General features: G+C 48.8%; 1 protein-coding gene across 1 annotated transcript; it reads right to left on the bottom strand.

The window, feature by feature from the left end:
- Positions 1-84: 84 nt before the first annotated feature.
- On the bottom strand, positions 85-17,522 carry LOC129546790 (cytochrome P450 2B4-like). The gene is made up of 9 exons (XM_055412101.2): positions 17,270-17,522; positions 11,375-11,537; positions 11,077-11,226; positions 9,627-9,787; positions 7,994-8,170; positions 7,430-7,571; positions 5,660-5,847; positions 5,346-5,487; positions 85-1,140 (listed from the first exon to the last, which is right to left on the bottom strand). Exons 1-9 carry the CDS (start codon positions 17,438-17,440, stop codon positions 950-952), a joined length of 1,485 nt encoding a protein of 494 aa, XP_055268076.2. The 5' UTR covers positions 17,441-17,522; the 3' UTR covers positions 85-949.
- Between the last annotated feature and the right edge of the window lie 4,859 nt (positions 17,523-22,381).

Raw genomic sequence — 22,381 nt, 5'->3', positions numbered from 1 at the left:
ACTCTGTGTAACCCATGGTGTGCAACATGGATGTACCTCAAAAACACCACACTAAGTGAAAGAATCCAGACACGAAAGAACACACATTGTATGATCCGTTTATATGGAATGTGTAGAATAGCAAATTCATGGAGACAGCAAGCATTTGGCTTTGCCAGGTGCTGAGCCCAAGGGGAACTGGGCAATGACTACTAAAGGGTACCAGGTTTTCTTCTGGGTGACGAAAATGTTTGAAACTAGATGATGGTGATGGCCAGGATTGTGAATGAACTAAGTGCCACCTCATGATACACTTGAGACTGGTTAGTTACACGATATGAACTTCATCTTCATTTTAAACTCTATCTCGGGGACAGAAAGGAGCTGTGTGAAGAGTTTGGGTTCAAGAGCCAGGGACCCAAAGTGTGACTCTCGCTTCTCCACTCACTAGCCAGGTGACCTCAGACCATGCTGGCCATTGCATGGCCTCTGTTTACTTATCTGTACAATGGGCATGATCACTGTACTCACTGCATGGGGCTACTGGAAGGACTCAAGTGAGTTCGTGGATGCACAGATCATGGAGCCCAAGGTGTGGAGAAAGGGAGGTTGTGGTTATTCTCAAGAGGGGAATAGTCACTTGGGTAAGCTCTAGCCTCAGCGGCAGAAATGCCGAGAGATACTGAGGCAAGTTTTCATTCTTTGCCTCATTTATTTAGCCAAATATAGATATATACATACATCACTTGTGGAATTCTATGAATAGGTGAAAGGAAAACATCTCCTTGAGTTTAGAAGAGCTGCAGAAGGACGGAAGGAGGTGAGACTGCAGATGGGACTTTCCCATGGAGGTGGCATCCATGGAGGGGCGGGATGCTGGCTTCAGAGGCAGGATGACAGGGAGAGTTCAAGGGCCGTTCTCTGAAGAGGTGAGGACACACATGACCCTGGTGCCCTTGATCGCCTTCCCTCAGCCTCTTTGACGGGGCAGGAACTGGATCTGGTATTTCGGGGGCAGTTTGCCCACCCCACTCTCCCGGGGAGTAAGGTCGATGTCCTCAGGGGCCACGGGGGTGGCCACAGAGAAGTTCTGGAGGATGGTGGTGAAGAAGAGGAATAATTCAGTGCGGGCGATGCCTTCGCCAAGACAGATACGCTTCCCTGTGGGGACAGAACAGAGGTTCACAATGTGGGCACAAGGCAGAGAATCTCGGATCACACTGTGCATCGGGAGCAGACGCATGTACTTTGCCTTGTCACGTCCCAAAGCCCAGACGCCTGTGTTCATTGCAATAAAGTTTGTGTGGGATTAGCCTTTAACCTTTAGTCACAGTAGACTCTTAGAGGATTTCAAAACTCTCTGAAAGCCAGTACCAACTGTGGGGTGAATGTACCTTGCTCATTTTTCTGGGACAGAGTTTGTAAGCTTCTGTTCGATTTCCAGAGAGTTCTGTGGCCCCAAAGAATGGAAGCACGCTTGACTGTGTGTGTGTTTGTGTTCATCTGCCTGCACATACAGACCAGTGCATATTTCTGACTTAGTATTTTTCATGTCTGTCATACCTAATATGGGAAGAATGATACCTATTAAGTAGGGCTCTTTGGAAGATAAAGAAGTTAGTGTTTTCTACAATTTTTAGAAGACCTGACCAGTTCAGTTCAGTTCAGTTCAGTCGCTCAGTCACGTCCGACTCTTTGCAACCCCATGGACTGCAGCACACCAGGCCTCCCTGTCCATCACCAAAGCCTAGTGCTTACTCAAACTCACGTCCATAGAGTTGGTGATGCCATCCAACCATCTCATCCTCTGTCGTCCCCTTCTCCCGCCTTCAATCTTTCCCAGCATCGGGTCTTTTCATATGAGTCATTTCTTCGCATCAGGTGGCCAAAGTATTGGAGCTTCAGCTTCAGCATCAGTCCTTCCAATGAATATTCAGGACTGATCTCCTTTAGGATGGACTGTTACTGAAGGCACAGGTGTGTGTAGTGGGGAGTGTGTATGCCAGGTGTGTGTCTGGCCCTATGTATATTTACATGTCTCTATGTCTTCTTCTGATCTTAGCCTGAGAGCCATGGGCTCCAGGAGTTCTGAAAAATCAAAACAGAAACGCACGTAACACGTGCAGGACTGGGGGCCATGGGACGTGAGTGGACAGCTTCCGTGAGATTCTCAGAGGCATATAGATCCCCCACCACAGTTCTAAACCATGAACTTGGAGTGAAGTGAGACAGAAGAAAGGCTGAGACCTTGACAACCTCTCTCTTTTTAAAAAAAAAAATTTGATTTGATTTTTTTGGCTGCACCGAGTGGCCTTTGGGAACCTCAGTTCCCTGAGCAACGATCGAGCCTTTAGTCCCTGCTGTGGAAGCCTGGAGTCGACCCCTGGATGACCAAGGAATTCCCCCTCAAGTATTCCAAGTGGTTAGACGTTATGCCCATTGGAGGTAACTGGAGAAGGGTCTGCATCTTCTAGGCTCATTTAGAAGTTAGGACACAGGAGCATAGCAATACTCAGAGTGGCGCTCCTAGCTGCTTCTTCTCCTGTACCTGGGTCTGCAACCGGGCTCTTCCAAGAACAGTCTGACTCCTGCTCCCTCCAGCCCGGTCCTTCCCATCCCGCGGGCTCTGCAACTGGACAGCCTCTGGCTCTTTCTCTCTGCCCATGGCCGCCTGCCTGTCTTTTTCTCTGTCTACACCTTCCGCCAGGCACTGTATCTTTTCTCTTCGTCTCTTCCCTGTTCCGCCTCCTTGGATCTCATGTAACCCCCTTTCTCTGTCTCCCTGCGGTGCTCTTGCGCTGTTTCAGCCTTCCGCACAGCTCCTCCTCTCCTCTCCTTCCGCGCTGCTTCTGTCCCTCTCTCTTCCCCTCTCTCCCTCTTACTCTTTCTCAGCCTCTTCTTTCTCCGCCTCCCCCTGTGAGCTCATATTCGCTCCAAGTCTCTTTCTTCCGTCATCTCTCCTGTCTTTCTCCCTCTGTTTCTCAGTCACTCTGTCCTTATCTGTCTGTCTGTCTCTGTTTTTGTTTGCCACATCTCTGCCTCTCTTAAAACTTAGGACAAGACTGTTTAATGGAGAAATTGACCCTCACCCACCGCCCAGACCCCACAGGTCCCCTGGCTCTCACTGAAGGAGAACAAAGGAGGGAGGGGACACCCCTGCTGGCCCAGTGGACAAGACTCCAAGCTCCGAATGCAGGGTAACTAGTTTGATTCCTGGTCAGGAAACTATTAATAAGATTCCCACAAACTGCAACCGAGCCTGCACAGCAACTACTGAATCCACATGCTCTAGAGCCCCTGCAACACAACACCCAGCGCAGCCAAAAATTTAGAAAGAAATGAGAGAGGAAGCCATTGCACTGGGCAGAGCTAGAGGCCCTGAGTCGCTGAAGTCACAGGTGCGATTCAAAACTAGGGACTTGATGCTGGGGTCCACCTTCCTCCCCAAGGAGGAGAACCTGGGCGTTGGGATTTCCTCTGGTTGGAGTCAAAGAGAGAGAATAGGGAGAGAGTGAAATCAAAGCAGATCAAGATCCTCCCTGGCTCCCTAGTCCCAGCAGAACAAATTCAGACTCCTCCCAGTTTTCAAGGCCCCACCCAGCTGAGCTCTTCACCCTTCTTGTTCAGTTGCTAAGTCGTGTCCAACTCTTTGCAACCCCACGGACTGCAGCAAGCCAGGCTTCCCTATCCTTCACCATCACTGAAAGTTTGCTCAAACTCATGTCCATTGAGTCAGTGATGCCATCCAACCATCCCATCCTCTGTCGCCCTCTTCTCCTCCTGCCCTCAGTCTTTCCCAACATCGGGGTCTTTCCCAATGAGTCAGTTTTTCTCATCAGGTGGCCAAAGTATTGGAGCTTCAGCATCAGCCCTTCCAATGAATATTCAGGGTTGATTTCCTTTAGGATTGACTGGTTTGATCTACTTGCAGTCCAAGGGACTCTCAAGAGTCTTCTCTAGCACCACAATTCAAAAGCATCAATTCTTCAGTGTTCAGCCTTCTTTATGGTCCATCTCTCACATCCATACATGACTAATGAAAAACCATAGCTTTGACTACATGGACCTTTGTTGGCAAAGTGATGTCTCTGCTTTTTAATACACCATCTAGGTTTGTCATGGCTTTTCTTCCAAGGAGCAAGCATCTTTTAATTTCATGCCTGCGATCATCATCTGCAGTGATTTTGGAGCCCAAGAAAATGAAATCTACCAGTTTCCACTTTCTGGCGGGAGGAGAAGGGGACGACCGAGAATGAGATGGCTGGATGGCATCACCGACTCTGTGGACATGAGTTTGAGTGAACTCCGGGAGTTGGTGATGGACAGGGAGGCCTGGCGTGCTGTGATTCATGGGGTCGCGGAGAGTCAGACATGACTGAGCGACTGAACTGAACTGATTTGCCTTGAAGTGATGGGACTGGATGCCGTGATCTTCATGTTTTGAATGTTCTTTCACCCTCATCAAGTGGCTCTTTAGTTCCTCTTCACTTGTCTTCTTCTTCACCCTTCTCTTCTGTAATCCACTTCCCAGTCTTCCTGAGTTCTTTCTCAGATGAGCCATGCCATCTCCACCTTCAGGCTCTGCCCTTGCTTCTCCCTCTGAGGGAACACGCCTTCCAGTGGCTGGTTGATACTCTCACATGATGTCACAGCTTAGAAGACACTGTTTAGAGTAAGCTTTTCTTCACAGACCCACCAGGATTAGTCAGTATTTCCTATTTGATGTTCCCAGAGCCCCCATTAGAGCACTTATCATAATTATGATTCGTTACATGAATAAGAGTTGGCCTCTGAGCACTTACTTTAGCCAAGGAGTTCTAAGCCCACTGAAACACTTATTCATTTAATTATAGATTTTTCTGTAACCATGTGACCCATGCTTATCTCCCTTGTTGGGCTGTAAACTTCCCGGGGCGGGAACTGTGTCTCTTCGTGGCTTGTCTGATGCATTATCTTCAACCTCTGATAAAATGTTCAGGTCGTAGTGGTGTTCAACAGATTTGATACCTGTGTGTGCTGCTGCTGCTGCTGCTGCATCACTTCAGTCGTGTCCGACTCTGTGCGACCCCATAGACGGCAGCCCACGAGGCTCCCCCGTCCCTGGGATTCTCCGATGTGTGAAAGTGAAAAGTGAAAGTGAAGTCGCTCAGTCATGTGTAGAGAGGTATAATTGTCCCCCTTACAGAGCTGTGCCTTTGGGATGTGATCTTGGTTCTCAAGCCCCCTCTAGCGTCGGCGTGAAGATGAGATGAGTTAATACAGGTAAAGCAACTGGTACAAATAAACTGCTCAATGAACAAAGACCTCTCTTTGATTGTCTTCAAGAGGTCACGGCACCTGTACTCTGGAATGCAGGCCCAGCTTACCTATGGAGAAGGGCATAAAAGCGTCATTTTTCTTCACCACCCCATCGGCATCCAGAAAGTGGTCAGGGTTGAAGTCATCTGGTTTCTCAAAGTAACACGGGTCGTGGAGAGCAGAACTCAGGATCGGATAGACCTCTGTGCCCTGAGGGAGGGTCACAAGATTGAAAAATATCACCATTTCCTCCCCCAACGCACCCCTACACATAGTGAACCAAGGGTGAGTGATAAAACCAAAAAGGGTCAAGGTTGGCAGATGAAAGAGAACCCAGGAGACCCATCCAAGGGAGATATGGGAGCCCAGTGAGGTGCTGTACCTTCGGGATGATGTACCCTCGGAAATGAGTGTCTTTAGTGACCATGTGGGGCACGCCAATGGGGATGAGGTCCGAAAATCTCTGAATCTCATGGATGACTGCATCCGTGTATGGCATTTGGGCTCTGTCATCCAGGGCTGGAGGGCGATATGAGCCAATCACCTGGTCAATCTCCTTGTGGATTCTCTCTGCACAGAAGAGTGGGACCAGTGAACCTCATTTGTATTTCTATGTTGGAACACAGTTCAATGTTCTATGAACATTGGTCCATTCATTTCCAGGCCAATGAGCCCAGAAAACCTATAGGAAATAGTTAGATCATTGACACCCCTCTGAGTAACTAGCTTGGGGTAGGAGGAGCAATGGGAAAACTATAAGAATTTTCACTCTTTAATATCTAATGAATATTATGGATTCTCTCCCAACATACATAAGCAAACACACACACACATGTGAACCCCAGTTTTGCTCAGAATTTCAGACTAAGAACTCAAAGCTATGAACCTATCAAATTTCCTCCTCTAAGATGACTAGAAAATGAACTAATATTTATTGTGTGTATATTATAGATGCGGCACTGTGCTAGGTCCTCAGGAATATAATTGTAAAACACATCAGTGGATTAACCCATGAACAACTGGATAAGTAAATGAGTACATCAATCATTCAGTCAATCAGTAGATCAATTCATGAATGGAAATACTGGTAAATGAAAGAATGCTAATGAATGGATGTATTATTGACTTATCAAAGGTTAATTTATTACTAAATGATCCATAGACAAATAAATAAATGAACTTGATGAACCAATAACTCACATGAATGGTTGGATGGCTAACCAACCATTCCATGTTCTTTATGGAAGAACATGTGAACGAATACACTTAAAGGAACAGGTAAACAGAGGAATAAGTGGGTGGTTGGATAGATTGAATGGTAGATGTATAAATCAAGGGTGAATAAATGAGTGCATTATTAAATAAATAAGTGACAAGATAGATGGATGAAGGATGAAGTGGAAAACAAGAGATGGAAGGATTAAGGTATGTGATCTAGTTTTAAAAAAACAGATGCATGAATGAAGGAGCAGATGAATCAGTGACAAAACAGTTCATTCAATGAATCACTGTTTCAAACGATCAGTAGATGAACCAGTTGGTCCAATAAAGCATGGATGTATATATCCTAGATGAGTCGTAGATGAAAGAATCTGAGTGCACAGGTTGATTGATGAGTTGAAAGGACAGATGGATAAATGATGCGTCGATCTTTAAGTGATAGGAGAAACAGCGGGAAAACAGACTGACTTTTTTGTTTGTTTGTTTGTTTTGGGCCACACTACGCTACTTGCCATATCTTAGTTTCCTGACCAAGGATTGAACCCAGGGCCATGGTAGTGAAAGCATGATTCCTAACCACTGGACTTCCAGGGAATTCCCCAAACTGACAGATTCTTCATTCATCCATCCACCAATAGGGCTGTCTTAGCTGGGTAGATCATTCAAAACCTGATCATTCAAGTCCCCCCACTGCTCGGGGGACTTCCCTGGTGGTTCAGTGGTTAAGACTGCACACTGCCACAGCATGGGGTGCAAATTCCATCCCTAGGGAGGGGCCGAGTGAAAAAGAAAAACAAAATCAACCTACAGGCCTCCTGGTATAAGAGGGGAATGCTGCCTCTCTTATTCACCAAAGACCTCTAGCCCCATTTCTGTACCTGCAGAGGGGTCAGAAGCCCCCCTGCCCAGTGTCTGTCCACAGCCTGCCCACCTGCAACGTGGGGGTATTTGAGCATGAGCAGGAACCCATAACGGAGCGTGGTGCTGGTCGTCTCCGTGCCGGCAAAGAAGAGCGACAGAACAGACATGATGAGGTTCTGATGGTCGAACTGGCTCTGGGGGTCGGACTTATCCTGAATCCAGATGGGTGGGGTTCACATCAGGGGAGGCGGGGGCCCTGCTGCCCCCACCTCTCCGGGTCCCTCCGCCTGTTTCTGGGTCTTACACCGTCTGGCCCTTTCCCCTTTCATCTATGCCCCGTGTGTCCCTCCATCTCTCTGCTCTGTCTTGCTCTGTTTCAACCATCTTCCATCTCTTTGGTTCGTCTGTCCCCCTTCCTCTCCCAGTCTCTTTCTGCCTCTGTGACTCTTCACCAGCTGCTGCCTTCCCCCTCTTGTCCTGTATTTCCCTACCCCCGCCTCCTCCCTCCCATCTCCCCGCTCTTTCCTCTCTCCCTCTGCTCCCTTCCAAATCTCCCCTCCCCTCTCCCGTCCCTCCTCACTCCGCACCTTTCCTTCTCCTCCCTTCCACCCCCATTGCCTCTCCCAAATCCCACTTTTTCCATGCGGAGCAGGTAGCAGTCAATGAAGTCCCGGGGGGCATTGGGGTCGAGGGTCTCACGGTGCTTCTCCACACTGCGGCCAATGAAGACGTTGATTTCCTGCAGGTTTTTGTAGATTTGCCTGTGTGAGCCAGGAAAGTACTTCAAGAAGCCGGAGTAGAGCTCGAACAGCTGCAGGAGAGAAGGGACTGTGAGACCCTTGTAGGGTTGAGCTAGCGGGTCACAGGGAGGGACCTCCCTTCTGGCGCCCGGTACCTTCACAAGGGATCTCTGTTTTCCTGTCTCTCTCTGCCTCTCTGGGGCGTCTTGGTCTCCCTGTCTGTCTCTCTCTCCATCTCTCTGACTCTGCCTCCCTCCGGCTCTTACTCTGTGTCTGAGCCCCTCACTCACTGCTTCTGCGTCTCCTTTGTGTAAGAGGGCACACTTTTCCCTTTCCGCGTCTTTTCCCGTCTCCTTGTGTCTTCTCGTTAGTCTCTGGCCCGCCTATCTCTCTCTCCTTTCCACCTCTCCTCATCTCCATGGGTCTCCTGCTCATCCACCCTCTGCCCTGCCCCTGCCTACCCCAGCCAGTTTATCTGTTGTGCTCAGACTCCTGTCTGTCTCTTTCCACCTCTTGCATCATCATCCTTGCTACATCAGGTGTTGATAACATGATGCTTACACAGAATGAAACTGCTGACTATTTGAGAGCATATGTCTACTGCTTTGCCTAATGAGAAATGTAACATCTATCTTGTTGCCAACAATTGCAAAAAATGCAGGATAGTATAAACTATGATGTGGAATTCCTCCTTCACCTGTCCTTCTGGAGATAACATGGTTAACCGTTTGGCAGATCTCCTTCCAGACTTTTCCCCCTCTCTGTGGTTCTCTGTGAGAGGAGAGAATTGAAACCCCCGTGTTGGACTTGTGTGAGTACTCATCTGAACCTCCTTCCAGACTTTCCAGGCCTGACTCTCCACTAGGAGGTCATGGGAATTTGTATTTGCGATATTCATTGCTGTGACTCTGACCCGCACTCCCGGTTAAGGACAACAGCTAGACAGACTTTTCTGAAGTTTCATTTTTTAACTTAACATACAATAGGGGTGGGGCTTCCCTGCTGGTTCAGAAGGTAAAGAATCTGCCTACAGTGCCGGGGTCTGGGTTAGATCCCTGGGTCGGGAAGATCCCCTGGAGGAGGAAATGGCAACCCCCTCGAGCATTCGTGCCTGGAGAGCTGCATGGACAGAGGAGCCTGGCGGGCTACAGTCCATGGGGTCACACAGAGTCAGACACGACTGAGGGACTAACACTTTCACTTTTCACAATAGGGGTATTGCTAGGTTAATTGAGAAAGACAAACTTTATCATTTTGTTTTAAAAGAGGAGCATGTTCAGTGTGTGTCTCTGATCCCTCTCTCTGTTTCTCCGTCCTCCGTCACTCCCCTTTTCCCCTCTTCCTCTCGCAGTCCTCGTCTCACCATCCCTCCCTCCCCAGGTCTCTGCGTCCCTGCCTCTCTCTCTCTCTCTCTCTCTCTCTGTTGTCTTAGCCCCTCTTCTGGCTGGAAGCTGCATTTCCGGTTCACAAAACCAAATCACCCCTCTCCCCTGCCTGGATATCCGCCCGAGCTCTGCCCTCCCGGACCTGGCTGGACAGGGAGCTGATGAGCAAGAAAGATTGGAAGAACAAGTCCAGCAGCCTCAGGAATTCGGGATCTCTGTAGTCAAAGCGTTTTCCGAAGACAATGGAGCAGATGATGTTGGCGGTGATGGAGTGGAAGTAAAAGACGGGATCCTGGAGGGTTCCTAGAGGGAAAGGGGTGGGTCGCAGGGCACAGACTCAAATGCCTGGGGAGCTGTCTCAGTGTGACTCTCCTCTATCACTCAATCACAATAAATTAAAAAAAACAAAACGGCATCATAACAGTCAACACTCGCTAGCTCAGAAGTTGTGCCAGGCCCTATTCTAAGCACTTCACATATTATTTTATTAAATTCTCATCTCAGTCCTGTGAAGAAGGTGCAGAGCAGGTGTTCGATCAATTGCATGTGCCATTTACAAAGCTCTGTTCTCCTGGTCCCTTAACTGTCCACCCTGTCCCCATCTTTTTTGTTCACCTCTGGAGCTCTCTGGTCTTTGGGGAACTGTTCTGCACTTGATTGTTGATGTCTAGATGTGCCAAGCCGGCCCCTGTCGGAGGGAGGGTGGGCTGTGCAGACAGGAGTGTCAGGTCAGTGCAGTCTCTCTCCCTGGGTCTCACGTGTCCATCGTCTCTTGTTCCTTGCACACCCTTTCCCGAGCCTGTCCGTCTCGCTCTAATCTTCGTGCCTCAGTTTCTCTCCGCCTTTGTTCCTTCCTGCCTCTCTGAGCCTCTTCTCTTTTGGGCTCGGTCCCTCCATCTCCGTCTCTTCCTTCCTCTCTGTGTCCATCCGAATCACTCTGTCTCCTCTTGCCTTTCTTCTGAGTCCCTCCATCCTTACACCTCTGTAGCTCCCCGTGGCTCTGCCTCTTCCTCTCAGACTCTCCATTTATGTCTCAAAATCTCTTCAGAAAGCATCTTGTCATCTGTATGTCTCAGACAGGACGTTTCTGAGGAATCCTAACCCACCCGGAAGTGCCCACCTGACTTCCTAAGAGCAGAAAACCCCGACGGCCCCTCCTGATCACGGTCAGTTGTTCACCCAAAGAAAGGAAAACACAGTTTGCCCTTTTTTGGAAATGTCTGTAGTTTTCTATTTTTCTTTTTTCTCTTTACTTTCTTTTTATTGAAGTCACATTTTGGCTCTTGACAGAGACAATCAAACCATGAACTGGTTCCCTTGAACACAGGCAATTAACGTGCAATTTACTGTCTGAGTCGTCTTTGAGTTCCTCTTAACACTACACTCCTGTATCTCTCCTGCCCCCTGCACGTCTCACCTACCCAGCTCTGCCCCTCTCTCTGTGCCCGCTCCTCTGATGGTCTCCCAAGCTCTGTCTCCTCTCCATCCCTACACCTCTCTCTCTGCCCACCTAGACCCCCTGCCCTTGGGCTACTGTCCTCACGCAGCTTCCCTGTGTTTCCCTCCTGCCCACCCCCTGCTCCAGGGCTTACCCTGCGATTTCCGCAGCTCCTCCACCAGACACTGAGCCTCCTCCTGAATCCGCTCCTCCACGCTCCGCTTTCCCATCCCGAAGTCCCTCATGGTGGCCAGAGAGAATCGCCGAAGGGCCTTCCAACGTTCCCCGTTGGCAAAGATAACACCTAGGGTTTAGGAGAGGCTCGGGTTGCAGAGGAATTTTCAAGGACACTCTGGTTCCCTCTCCACCCCTCATCTTCCCTTCCCAGACTCACCTTCCCCAATCCCTATCCTCCATCCCCTGTCCCCTCCCGTTGGCCCTGAGGCCCTTACCGTATCCCTGGACAACTGGGTCAACAACGGCAATCTTGGCTCGGCCAGAGAAGGCCTCAGCCTGGTCCACCAGGGCCTCCCGAATGGCCTCTGTCCCGCATATTATGACCACTGGCCTTGGCCCCAGGTGCACCGTGAAGACATCCCCGTATTTCTGTTGGAGCTGCCAAGCACATCCACAGCCAGGGCTGCTATTAGTCAGCATGCACCTCTGTCACCATCTCCATTTTTAAACCAGTAAAACACTTGTGTGTGTGTGTGTGTGTTAGTCACTCAGTTGTGTCTGACTCTTTGTGACCCCATGGACTGTAGCCTGCCAGGCTCCTCTGTCCATGGAATTCTCCTGGCAAGAATACTGGAGTGGGTTGCCATGCCCTTCTCCAGGGGATCTTCCCAAACCAGGGATTGAACCCTGGGTCTCCTGTACTGCAAGCAAACTCTTTACCATCTGAGCCACCAGGGAAGCCCTAAAACACTTACATATAGATTGATAACTAGCTACTTCCCCAAAACCTTACACCCCAGTCTGCCTTTTTGCTTCCCAGAACCCAGCAATTAAAAGATTAACCCATGACCCAGCCCAGTTCACACTGGTTGGCTTGGTTGGTGTCTTAAGCATCGTGTGTGTGTGCCAAGTCGCTTCAGTCATGTCCAACTCTTTACTATCCTATGGACCGTAGTCCGCCAGACTCCTCTATCCATAGCATTCTCCAGGCAAGAATCCTGGAGTGGGTTGCCATGCTCTCCTCCAGGGGATCTTTCTGACCCAGGAATCGAACCAACATCTCTCACATCTCCTGCATTGACAGGTGGGTTCTTTACCACTAGCACCACCTGGAAAGCCCCCTAAGAAGCACAGATAGGTAAATATTCCTATTAATAATTTCACCCAAGCCCAGGTGACATTAGTTGAGTCTGGTGAGATCTCCCTGGCATCTCAACTAAAGAATCATCCTTCTTGGAACTTCCTTGGTGGTCCACTGGCTAAGACTCTGAGCTCCCAATGCAGGGGCCCATGTTCAATCCCTGCTCAGGGAACTGGATCCCACTAAGCATTTGCATGCCGCAGTGAAGAGCAGCAAAGACCTAGCACAAGCAAAATAAATAAATAAAATATATTTTTAAAAAATCATCCTTCTTGTGACCCACCTTCAACCCCCATCTGCCTCCTGGCAATTTCCCCAGAGAACCACCCACCCACTTGGGAGGCATGAAGGTAAAGTGATGGCCTTCTGGGGGTTATCATGAAATTTGAAAAGTCATAACATCAAGTCTTGCCACTGGGGCAACAGCTCAACAGTATATATTGAAGCCGGAGGCATGAATACTGAATAACTCAGGCACTTCATTCCTAGAAACACACTCAACTAAAATGCATACATGTGCTCAGCAAAATAAAAAACAAGGAGATTCATAGATGCCTTATAATAAAATGCTCTGCAACATAGGGAATAAACAACTAGCGATGAATTCATAATGTGGACTACTACACAGTCATGAAAAAGAACAAACCACTGCTACAACCAACAACAAGAATGAAAGTCACAGATGTAATGCTGAGTGAAAGCAACTAGACCCAGAAGTGTTCATACATTGTAACTGTATTTATGTGAAATTCAGAAACAGATAACAGGAACTTATGGTGTCAGAATAATAGGAGGGTGGTGACTGGAAGGGGTACTTAAGGAAGTTTCTGGGCATGAGCCAAATTGTTACATCGTATCTGTATGTCAGCTCCATTAGTATGCTCATTTCAGAAAATTCACTGAACTGAGCACTTAGGATCTGTGTCCTTTACCCTAAAGGTTAAACTTCAATTACAAATTAACTTACAGAAGAAGAAAGACAAATACCATACGATATCACTTACATGTGGAATCTAAAGTATGACACAGTCAGGGAACCAAGTGTCTGCGTGCTGCACAACTTGGCCAAAGAAATAATAATTAAATTAAGGTAACACAGCGTAACAAAATTAATTTAAAAAGTGACACAAATGAAACAAATATGACACAAATTAACATACCTAAGAAAGAGAATGGCAGACATAGAGAACAGACTGGTTGTTGTCAAGGGGGAGGACATGCGACTGGAGTGGGAGGTTGGGCATAGCAGATGTAAGCTTTTATATACGGGATGGATAGACAATGAAGTCCAATTGTACAGCACTGGGAACTATATTCAATATCCTGAGATAAACCATAATAGAAAAGAAGATGTTTAAAAAGGAATGCATATGTATGTACAACTGAATCACTTTGCTCTACAGCAGAAATCAGCAAAACTTGGTAAATCAAGGATACTGCAATTTCAAAAACTGATTTTAAAAGTTGACTTAAATTTATGAAAGGGTTAAGTTTATTGAAAGCTCCCTCACAGTGATCTCTGCAACCCCCCTTGCTGGCCTCCTTACTTCCTTTCCTGTGCCACGCACAATCCTTTCACTACACACCCCACCCTGTCTTGAAACCAGAGCTATCTCATTAAAATGTAAACTAATTAATATCCCTAACCTGTTTCAAACCATCCAGCACTCCTACTACCCTGAGAGGAAGACCTGAAGTTTCCCCGTGGTGGACAGAGCCCTACATGATGTTGCCCCATCACCCCTCTGACATCTCCACCCACTCACACAGATCCTTTGATCGCACAGATCTTTTGATCGCGCAGATCCTTTGATTGCGCAGATCCAGACTCCCCGTGGTTCCCCAAACAAGCTGAGCTTGCTCCTGCTTCTGAGTTCTGGCACTGATACCTGTCGCTCATTGATATCTTCCACAGGCATCTTTCAGGGTGTCTGATCAGCAACAAGGCAAGATGGAGCCTTTCCTTCGCTACTCATTCTAAAGTAGCTTCAAGTACCTCCTGTCACTTTTTTTTAAAGATTTTTTTTTCCTAATGGACTAGATTTATTAATTTATTTAAGGCAATTAACATATTAGTTCTCGGGCCAAAGAATTTGTAAAACATTACACCAAAAGGAGAAAACAGGCAGTGAAAACCAGCCCCTCCTGACACGCCCCAGCCCAGTCCCCTGGGCGTGTGCCTGTCCCCAGGAGGCCCAGGAGGAGCAAGGCTCCATGCTGAGGTCTCCTGTCCTCCCGGGGCTGTGCCCGCAAGGCTGGCCCGGCCTCGGGCACTGAGGTCTATATCTACACGGTCTACAGCAGGTCTGGGGCCCGGGGGAGGGGTGCAGCCCTGGGAAGGACTGAGCCGGCACCATGAATAACTTAAATAGAAAAGCCCTAAAATCACTAGCAACAGAATCACTGCGCCCCGCCAGAGGCGGCAGCAACATTTTTAATGAGAGGATAATGACTTGACAGCATTGTGTTGGTTTCTGCCATATGTCAACATGAATCAGCCGTAGGTACACCTGTGCCCCCTCCCGCCCACCTCCTCTCAGTTGTCACAGAACACTGGTTTGTGGCTCCCACCACTCTTGAAAATATCCCCTTGCTTTATTTTAATCATCGTTCTTACCAACCTAATATTTCCTTCTGTGTTTGTGTGCCCTGTCTAATGCCACATCATCAATGCCTAGAATGTTTCCTGGCACACAGAAGGTGCCCAGTAAGTTACCATTGAATGAGTGAATAGATCGAGTATTAATGAGCACTTACTGTATATCAAGCCCTATGCAGTATCTAATCCTCAACAACTCTCTTATGAGGCAGGCATTCTTATCATCACGACCTCATCTTGCTGAAGAGAAGCTAAGATTCAATGAGTAAGAGTTGAATCTGGAACACAAACCCTCATCCATCTGACTCCAGAAGGATTTGGAAGTAAATCATGACACCTACTAACCTATGACCTCTCTTTCCCTCCCTCCCTCCTTCTCTCTCAACCTCTCTCTCTCTCCAAAGACGCAACGAGAATGGAGGATCATGGGGAATTCCCTGGTGGTCCAGTGGTTGGAATTCCAAGCTCCCGCTGTAGGGGGCACGAGTTCAATCCCTGGTTGAGGAATTAAGATCCCACATGCCACATGACACGACAGTAAAAAAAAGAGGATCATGGACACACAGAGGATCCTTGTAAGGACTATAGGAGAGATTTAGGGGGTCTGGAACTAGCAAAAATTTATGCAAAATGTATGTGAATATTTGCGGGGGAGGGGATCCACCGTGCCTTAAACTCCCAAAGGATTTAGTGAACCCCAAGTTGTCAGGAGACACAGGAGAAGGGGTTTCGATCCCTGGGTTGGGAAGATCCCCTGGAGTAGAACATGGCAACCCACACCAGTATTCTTGCCTGGAGAATCCCATGGACAAAGCAGCCTGCCAGGCTATAGTCCATGGGGTCACAAAGAGTCAGACACAACTGAGTATTCATGTGATAACAATAAATAAAATAACAAATTGTTAGGCAGCTTCCATCTATGAAGGAGAAGAAAAGGCCTCCATGCTGGACTCGCACGTCCCCTCTGTGAAGTCCCAGGATGTAACTACAGACAAGTGCCTTCCCCCGGCTGACTTCACTGTCTATTTCTCTAAGGGAGGGCGACACCTCTTCTAGCCCACAAGGTGCTGTAACCCAGACCTAATGAATTCCCTCCACGATACAAATAAATCCTAGCCACTTAATTCTCAGTGAAGAAACTAAGTCCAGGTATTTCCAGAAAGTCCATGGTGTTTACCCTTGTGATGAAAACTAAATAAGACGCACTTGGGGCCTCTACATCTGTGATAAAACACTCTCCCTTAAAATCAAAGGGTGGTCCAGTAGTTAAAAATCCACTTTCCAATGCAGGGGACACGGGTTCGATCCCTGGTCGGGGAACTAAGATCCCACATGTCACAGAGGAATTAAACCAGACTGCCGCAACTAGAGAGCTCTGAGTCGCAACTACTGAGCCTGCTCGCTCTAGAGCCCATGCGCCACAAGTGAGGCTGGCACACCGCAACTAGAGGAAGTTTGCACACCGCAACAAAGAACCAGCGGAGCTCCAAGAAAAAAAAATCAAACGGATGACAAGCCCAAGACTCAGGAATGTGGTCACTGCAGGGGTTGGGGGGAGGGGACAGAGGCACCTGGGGCTGCTGGAAGTTATTGTCAAGTGTCCCCTAAGCCTAACCTGTTGGGGAGTGGGCTCACGAGTGTAGATTACATGGTGCGTGTGTTCAGTTGCTCAGTCATGTCTGACTCCTTACAGCCCCATGGATTGTAGCCCCCCAGGCTCCTCGGTCCATGGAATTTTCCAGGCAGGACTAATGGAGAGGGTTGCCATTTCCTAATCCAAGGGATATTCCCAACCGAGGATTCGATCCCACTGACAGGCAGATTCTTTACCACTGCACCCCCTGGGAAGCCCATGGATTACATTATTAACACACAAATAATCATCAGTCATGAAATCATGCCTAGAGAGCAGGGGTACAGGACCTGGAAAACACTCCAGTGTCAGTTACTCATTGCACATTAATGTTTATGATTGGTAACAACTTTGGACCTGGCCTCCCATTCTGTTCTCCCTCCCTCCTCCCCTTTGTCTGGTGCTGGCTGGGACCAATCCTTGACAGCTTTTGTTGGCAGAGGAGAAACCTGTTGACTGGTATTACCACCCCTTTTCTCTCTCTCTCCCTGTGGCAGGCAGGGACTCAGGAGAAGGGGACAGAGGAGCAGGGATCTCTATACCCCTGGCTCACACCCAGACACCTCTTCACACCCACCTGCCCTCTCCAGGGACAGTGCCCACACACTTCCAACCAAGCAAGGGACGCCTCTGACTGCCTGATCGCCATCCACCATGCTTTAGCTCCACGTCCCTTCCTCACCAAACTTCCCACAGCCCACCCCTGAGCCTGGAAGGATGCCTCCCATCTCCTGGTGAATGATTCCCAGGGACGGAGGGAAGGCGCCACTCTCAGATGCCGCCCACATGAGTCTCACCCTCAGGAAGGATTTGAGCAGGCCTTTTCTGTCCATCTGCAGAAGGTTCCCCAGCAAGGGCAGAGGACGGGGACCAGGCGGGAGGCGGCCACGGGCCTTTGGGCGGCCTCTGGCCAGGAGAACCAAGAGTCCGGTGAGCAGAGCTAGGAGAAGGAGCACACTGAGCTCCATGGCTGCAGTCCGATGGTCTTCCAAACTGCTGGGATTCTGGCTGAGCCATTTATACTCAGCCTGCCTCCACGCCCAGTTATGTAACATCATCCATTCCCTGGCATCCTCCGAGAGTGTGAACTCAAGAGAAGGCTCACACACTTCCTACTCTGGCAGTCAGCTGACCTGCTCCCCTGATACCTCCTACAGCTGCTCCCTAGATGGTGGCAGAGACACCACGGTAGCAATAACAAGGTCCACATGGGTCTGTGTACTTTTGTGGGTGTGGGGAGCACCTGTTGTCTCCTTGCTTTAGCTCTGTTCGTGAGTTTGTATTTACATACTTTGGTGCATGCCTGCTTGCGTGTGTGTGCTTGCGTGATTCTTACACATGAAAGAGGCTTTGTACTTATATGAACATGCCCATGTCTGTTTCTGGACATGAGTGTGAGTGTGCTTACGCATATGTCTCTGCACATATGTGGACTTCTATGTACTTATGTGGTGTCTCACACCTGAAGGCGGGTCTGTGTTTTCCTGGTGGCGGGGGTGGGTCCGTGTGTGTGAGTCTGTGTGTATGTGTGTGTGTGTGTCTGCATCAGACAGTCCCTGTCACTACAAGGCTTGCAGACACTCAGCCTTTATCTCTCCAGCCCCCCTTCCTTCGCCCTCCCTCCCGTGAGAGCCATAGATGGGAGAGGCAGGAGAAACAAAGCAGTAGGGGTGAGAGACACAGTTCTGGGGTCTTCAGATCTCCGACTGCCCTGAGTTTTCTCCCTGCTTCCTGCTCTGTCTTCACAGTTGCAGGGCTTTTCTCTGCCCCTCAATGATAGTCTGTGTGTGTGTGTCTGTCTGTCTGTCCTGCTATCTCTGTCTCAGGGTCCCTGTTTCACCCTTAAACTCTGAGCCCCAGGAGCACAGAAACTGTACGCAGTTTGATCAATGTCCACTGAGCTGGCCTGTCTCCAGCATTCCCCTGAGACTTTGGCAGCCTCAACTTGTGTTTACCAAACATGCTAATGATTGTTTCTGTGTCCACTTGTCGTCTCCTGGGTCTGGCTTTCCACATCTCTCTGTCTCTCCTCTTTAGAAGGAGGGTGGCAGTCTCTTTCTTACAATGTTAGGCAAACCTCTTGAGGACCCAAAAATCTGATCCCAGCAGTTGAGTCAGACTCCTCCAACCCAGTGTCCTTTGATCTCTTGAAGAGGGGGGACCTGTACTTTCCTGACCTTGGAGAGAGGCCACCATGAACTTTCTTTAACCCAGGTCCTGGGTTCTGCTGTGCTGTGTGAACGGGCACTGAACTTGGGTCCTTATTCCAGGCCCAGGAATCACTGATGGGGAGACATGAAGTGCTTTATGCAGAGGAAATCACCTAATGCTCACTCAGTTAATGGAGTGAATCGCAGAGAGTTAAGATTTTGCCCAAGGTCACACAGCCATCTAGAGGCAGCATCAGGAGTCAAACCCAGACAGTCTAGCTCCAGAGTCTGTTCTTCCAACCGCTTGACCAGGCTGCCTTTCTGAGAGAGAGGCAGAGATGCAGAGAGAGATAACAGACAAAGAGAAGCAGAAGGGAAAACAATACAAAGGGTGAGAGGCAGAAGAGGCAGCAAGTTCTAAGGGAAAGAGCACTCTGGGTAAGTAACAAGGGAAAAGCTTGGTTAAACTGCTTGCTTTCCTACAGAACTCAGAGTCCTTAGATTGCTAACATGAGCTGTCAGTAACTCATCAAGAGGGGAGGGGACTTGACAGGAGCTCCCAGTCTATTTGGAGGACGCATCACCATCTCTTGGGCAAGTGTCTGCTGCTCTTTGAGCTTCAGGTTTGCTCATCAGGAAAATGTGGGTACCTATCCTATAGGATATTTGTGAAAATGAAAATGAGACCTAATATGCACGGGACCTGGCCCATAGTCAGTGTTCTATGAATGCATTGTGTCCACTCAGAGAGACACAGAGGCTCAGAGACCAAGACTGAGGAAGCCAGAGAGACAGACCCAGAAAGAGAGACTTGGGACATGACTGAGAGACAGCCAAGACAAGGCTAAGGCGAGACCTCAGAGGACACAGCAAACATTTACTCATTCATTCAGTAAGCAATTATTGGGTACCTACTGTGTGCCAGGCCCTGTTTTAGGCACTGGGGACACAGCAGTGAACAAAACGTGAACATCTTCGCTCTCACAGAGCTAACATTTAGCGGGAAGGTCAGATAACGATAAAACGATGATACATTCAGTAAATTCACATAGTGACAGGCAATATACAGGCATCGAGCCCTGGGTTGTCCTTCCCGCTGGTCTTATCACCTGTGCACATTTTCTTTGATCAGCATCCACCTGTACTGGGTACATGGTAGTTTGGTAATCACCCTGGGACTGGGACACGTTTTACTGTCAGGGAAAGAGGCAGAAAGGTGGAAATGGTGATGCCTGAGGTCGTGAGAGGACAGGCATGGCAACAAGGCAGGCAGCGAGATGAGGGGAGCCCAGAAGCGCAGAGGCAGAAGGACAGAAATTCAGGCATGAGCACTGGCGAGATGAAGCCACTGGATCTGGTAGTCGTTCAGTTGTTAAGTCGTGTGCGATTCTTTGCGACCCCATAGACTCTAGCCCTCCAGACTTCTCTGTCCATGGGATTCTCCAGGCAAGAATCCTGGAGTGGGCTGCCATTCCCTTCTCCAGGGGATCTTCCCGGCAAAGGGATCAAACCCGTGTCTCCTGCATTGGCAGGCAGGTTCTTTACCACTGAGCCACCAGGGACGCCCTAAATGAAGACACACTAAGAGACAGCAAAGGACAGGCATGGGTACCGAGACAACTGGTGAGAATCTGAGGGAACTAGTGAGGGGCTGAAGGAGGGGCTCTGGGCTGAGGGACCGGTGAGGGCTGAGGGAACCCACGAGGGGCTAGGAGAACTAGTGAGGAGCCAATGGAGCTGGTGAGATTCTGAAGGGAAAGTTAGGGGCCACGTGAGGCAGACTGAGGGGCTGAGGGTAAAGCAAAGTGACACTCAGGATCAGAGACACGGACAGACCCAGAGAAGAAGGCAACACCGTTCGATAGAGACCCAGGGCAGCCGCAGCGACAACCGCCTGTCCAGAGACCATGATGGACAGACAGATGGGTGGTGGTCTATCAGGTCACCCCCCATCGCCGCGCTGAGGGCCGGGTGAGGGCCAGTGCTCACGGAGCGTCTGGGCCCAATGCCCACGGCCGTCTTTGTGCAGCTGCCAGGCAGCGTGAGGCCCTGCTGGAGAGGTGGATGTCTTCACTGGGCACACTGGGCACGGCCATTGCCCAGAGGACCCTGTGGGTCAATGGTGAGGTGGGGGCGCCAGGCTCAGGGGTCACTTCACACCCAGCAGTTCCCCTGCAAGATGCAGCTCAGCCCAGTAGTTAAGTGCTCAGGCCCTAGAGTCAGAGGTTGTTGCTGTTTAGTCGCTCAGTCATGTCCAACTCTTTACCACCGCCAGGACTGCAGCGTGCCAGGCTTCCCTGTCCTTCACCATCTCCCGGAGTTTGCTCAAACTCATGTCCATTGAGTCGGTGATGCCATCCAACCACCTCATCCTCTGTCATCCTCTTCTCCTCCTGCCTTCAGTCTTTCCCAGAATCAGGGTCTTTTCTAATGAGTTGGCTCTTTGCATCAGGAGCCAGAGGACCCGAGTTCAAACCCCAGCCCCACCAACACTGTCTATATGCTGATGCTGGCTGGTTCTCCAGCCTCTCTTCCCTCACCTGTAAAATGGGGATAATGTCCAACCCCATCCCCAGGGATGTTGTGAGAGTTCAGTCAGGTGTTACACCTATACTCGTTATACCCTGGTGGTCCAGTGGCTAAGACTCTGCGCTGCCAGTGCAGGGGAACCAGGTTCCAACCCTGGTCAGGGAACGAGATCCCACATATCAAAACTAATGATCCTCCATGCAGCAGACTAAAGATTCTGCATGCCACCAGTAAGACCCAGCACAGCCAAATAAATAAAAATCAGAAATAATTAAAAAAAAAAAAAGCAACTTGGATAGATTCTAGCATGTAATACCCATTACACACTTGTTTTCCTGCTAAAGTCGATTGAAACAGCGGGAGGTTTGCTCCAAATCCTCTGTTGCTCATTCACACGTGAAGGCGCACGTGGTTTCAGATTAACGCTTTTAACTGCAGAAGGTTAAATTCCTTAAAGAAGCCAAGCACACAGTGTGGCTGAGTCCCTCTGCCGCTCACCTGAAATTATCACAACATTGTTGTTCATCGGCTACGCGCTGCGATCAGTTGCTCAGTCCTGTCTGACCCTTTGCGACCCCACGGACAGTAGCCTGCCAGGCTCCTCCATCTATGGGGATTCTCCAGGGAAGAATACTGGAATGGGTTGCCATGCCCTCCTGGTTAGCTGGCTATACCCCAATACAAAATAAAGTTCAAAAGGAAAAAAGGTAATTTTTAAGATATCTAATATTCTTTGTATACCATTATAAAGTTTTTTTAGCATAAATAAATGTCAAACCAGAAAAAGAAGAAGTCAATCACACAAAGTCACACATTGCACATGATTCCATTTACATGAAGTATTCAGAACTGGAAAATCTGTGGACACAGAAAGCAGATCAGTGGTTGGCAGAGACTAGGGGAGGGGAGAATGGGATGTGCCTGCCTAGTATATACAGGGCTTTCCTTTGGGGTGATGAGAAGGTTCTAGAACTAGACAGTGGTATGGTTTTACAACATCGTGTGTGTACTTAATGCACTCAATTGTACTTTTAAAAATAGTAAACCTCATGTTATATTTGCTTTACCATGATAAAAAAAAAAACGTTAATTCATAAGATCCCCACAAAAATTAATTTTATTAAAAGTCAAAAATAAAACCAAATGTGTGATATAGTGCATTCTTCTCAGAAACGTGTTCAAAAACAAGATCTAGTGGCATCATCTTAGACTGGTGATGAGTCTAAATGA

This window comes from Moschus berezovskii, chromosome 22 (assembly GCF_049115385.1).
Source record: "Moschus berezovskii isolate FMDL1 chromosome 22, NW_MosBer_1.0, whole genome shotgun sequence".
In the NCBI taxonomy this organism is placed as follows: Eukaryota; Metazoa; Chordata; class Mammalia; order Artiodactyla; family Moschidae; genus Moschus; species Moschus berezovskii.
This window is presented reverse-complemented; position numbering and strand designations above follow the sequence as displayed.

What these genes read in the sequence shown, in the direction of transcription:
- LOC129546790 (XM_055412101.2), bottom strand. Translation starts at nt 17,440, where the DNA reads ATGGAGCTCAGTGTGCTCCTTCTCCTAGCTCTGCTCACCGGACTCTTG. An exon ending in CCCAGTTGTCCAGGGATACG is followed by an intron (nt 11,227 to 11,374) that starts GTAAGGGCCTCA and finishes CCTAAACCCTAG; the next exon opens with GTGTTATCTTTGCCAACGGG. An exon ending in CAAATACCCCCACGTTGCAG is followed by an intron (nt 5,848 to 7,429) that starts GTGGGCAGGCTG and finishes TCTTCTGTGCAG; the next exon opens with AGAGAATCCACAAGGAGATT.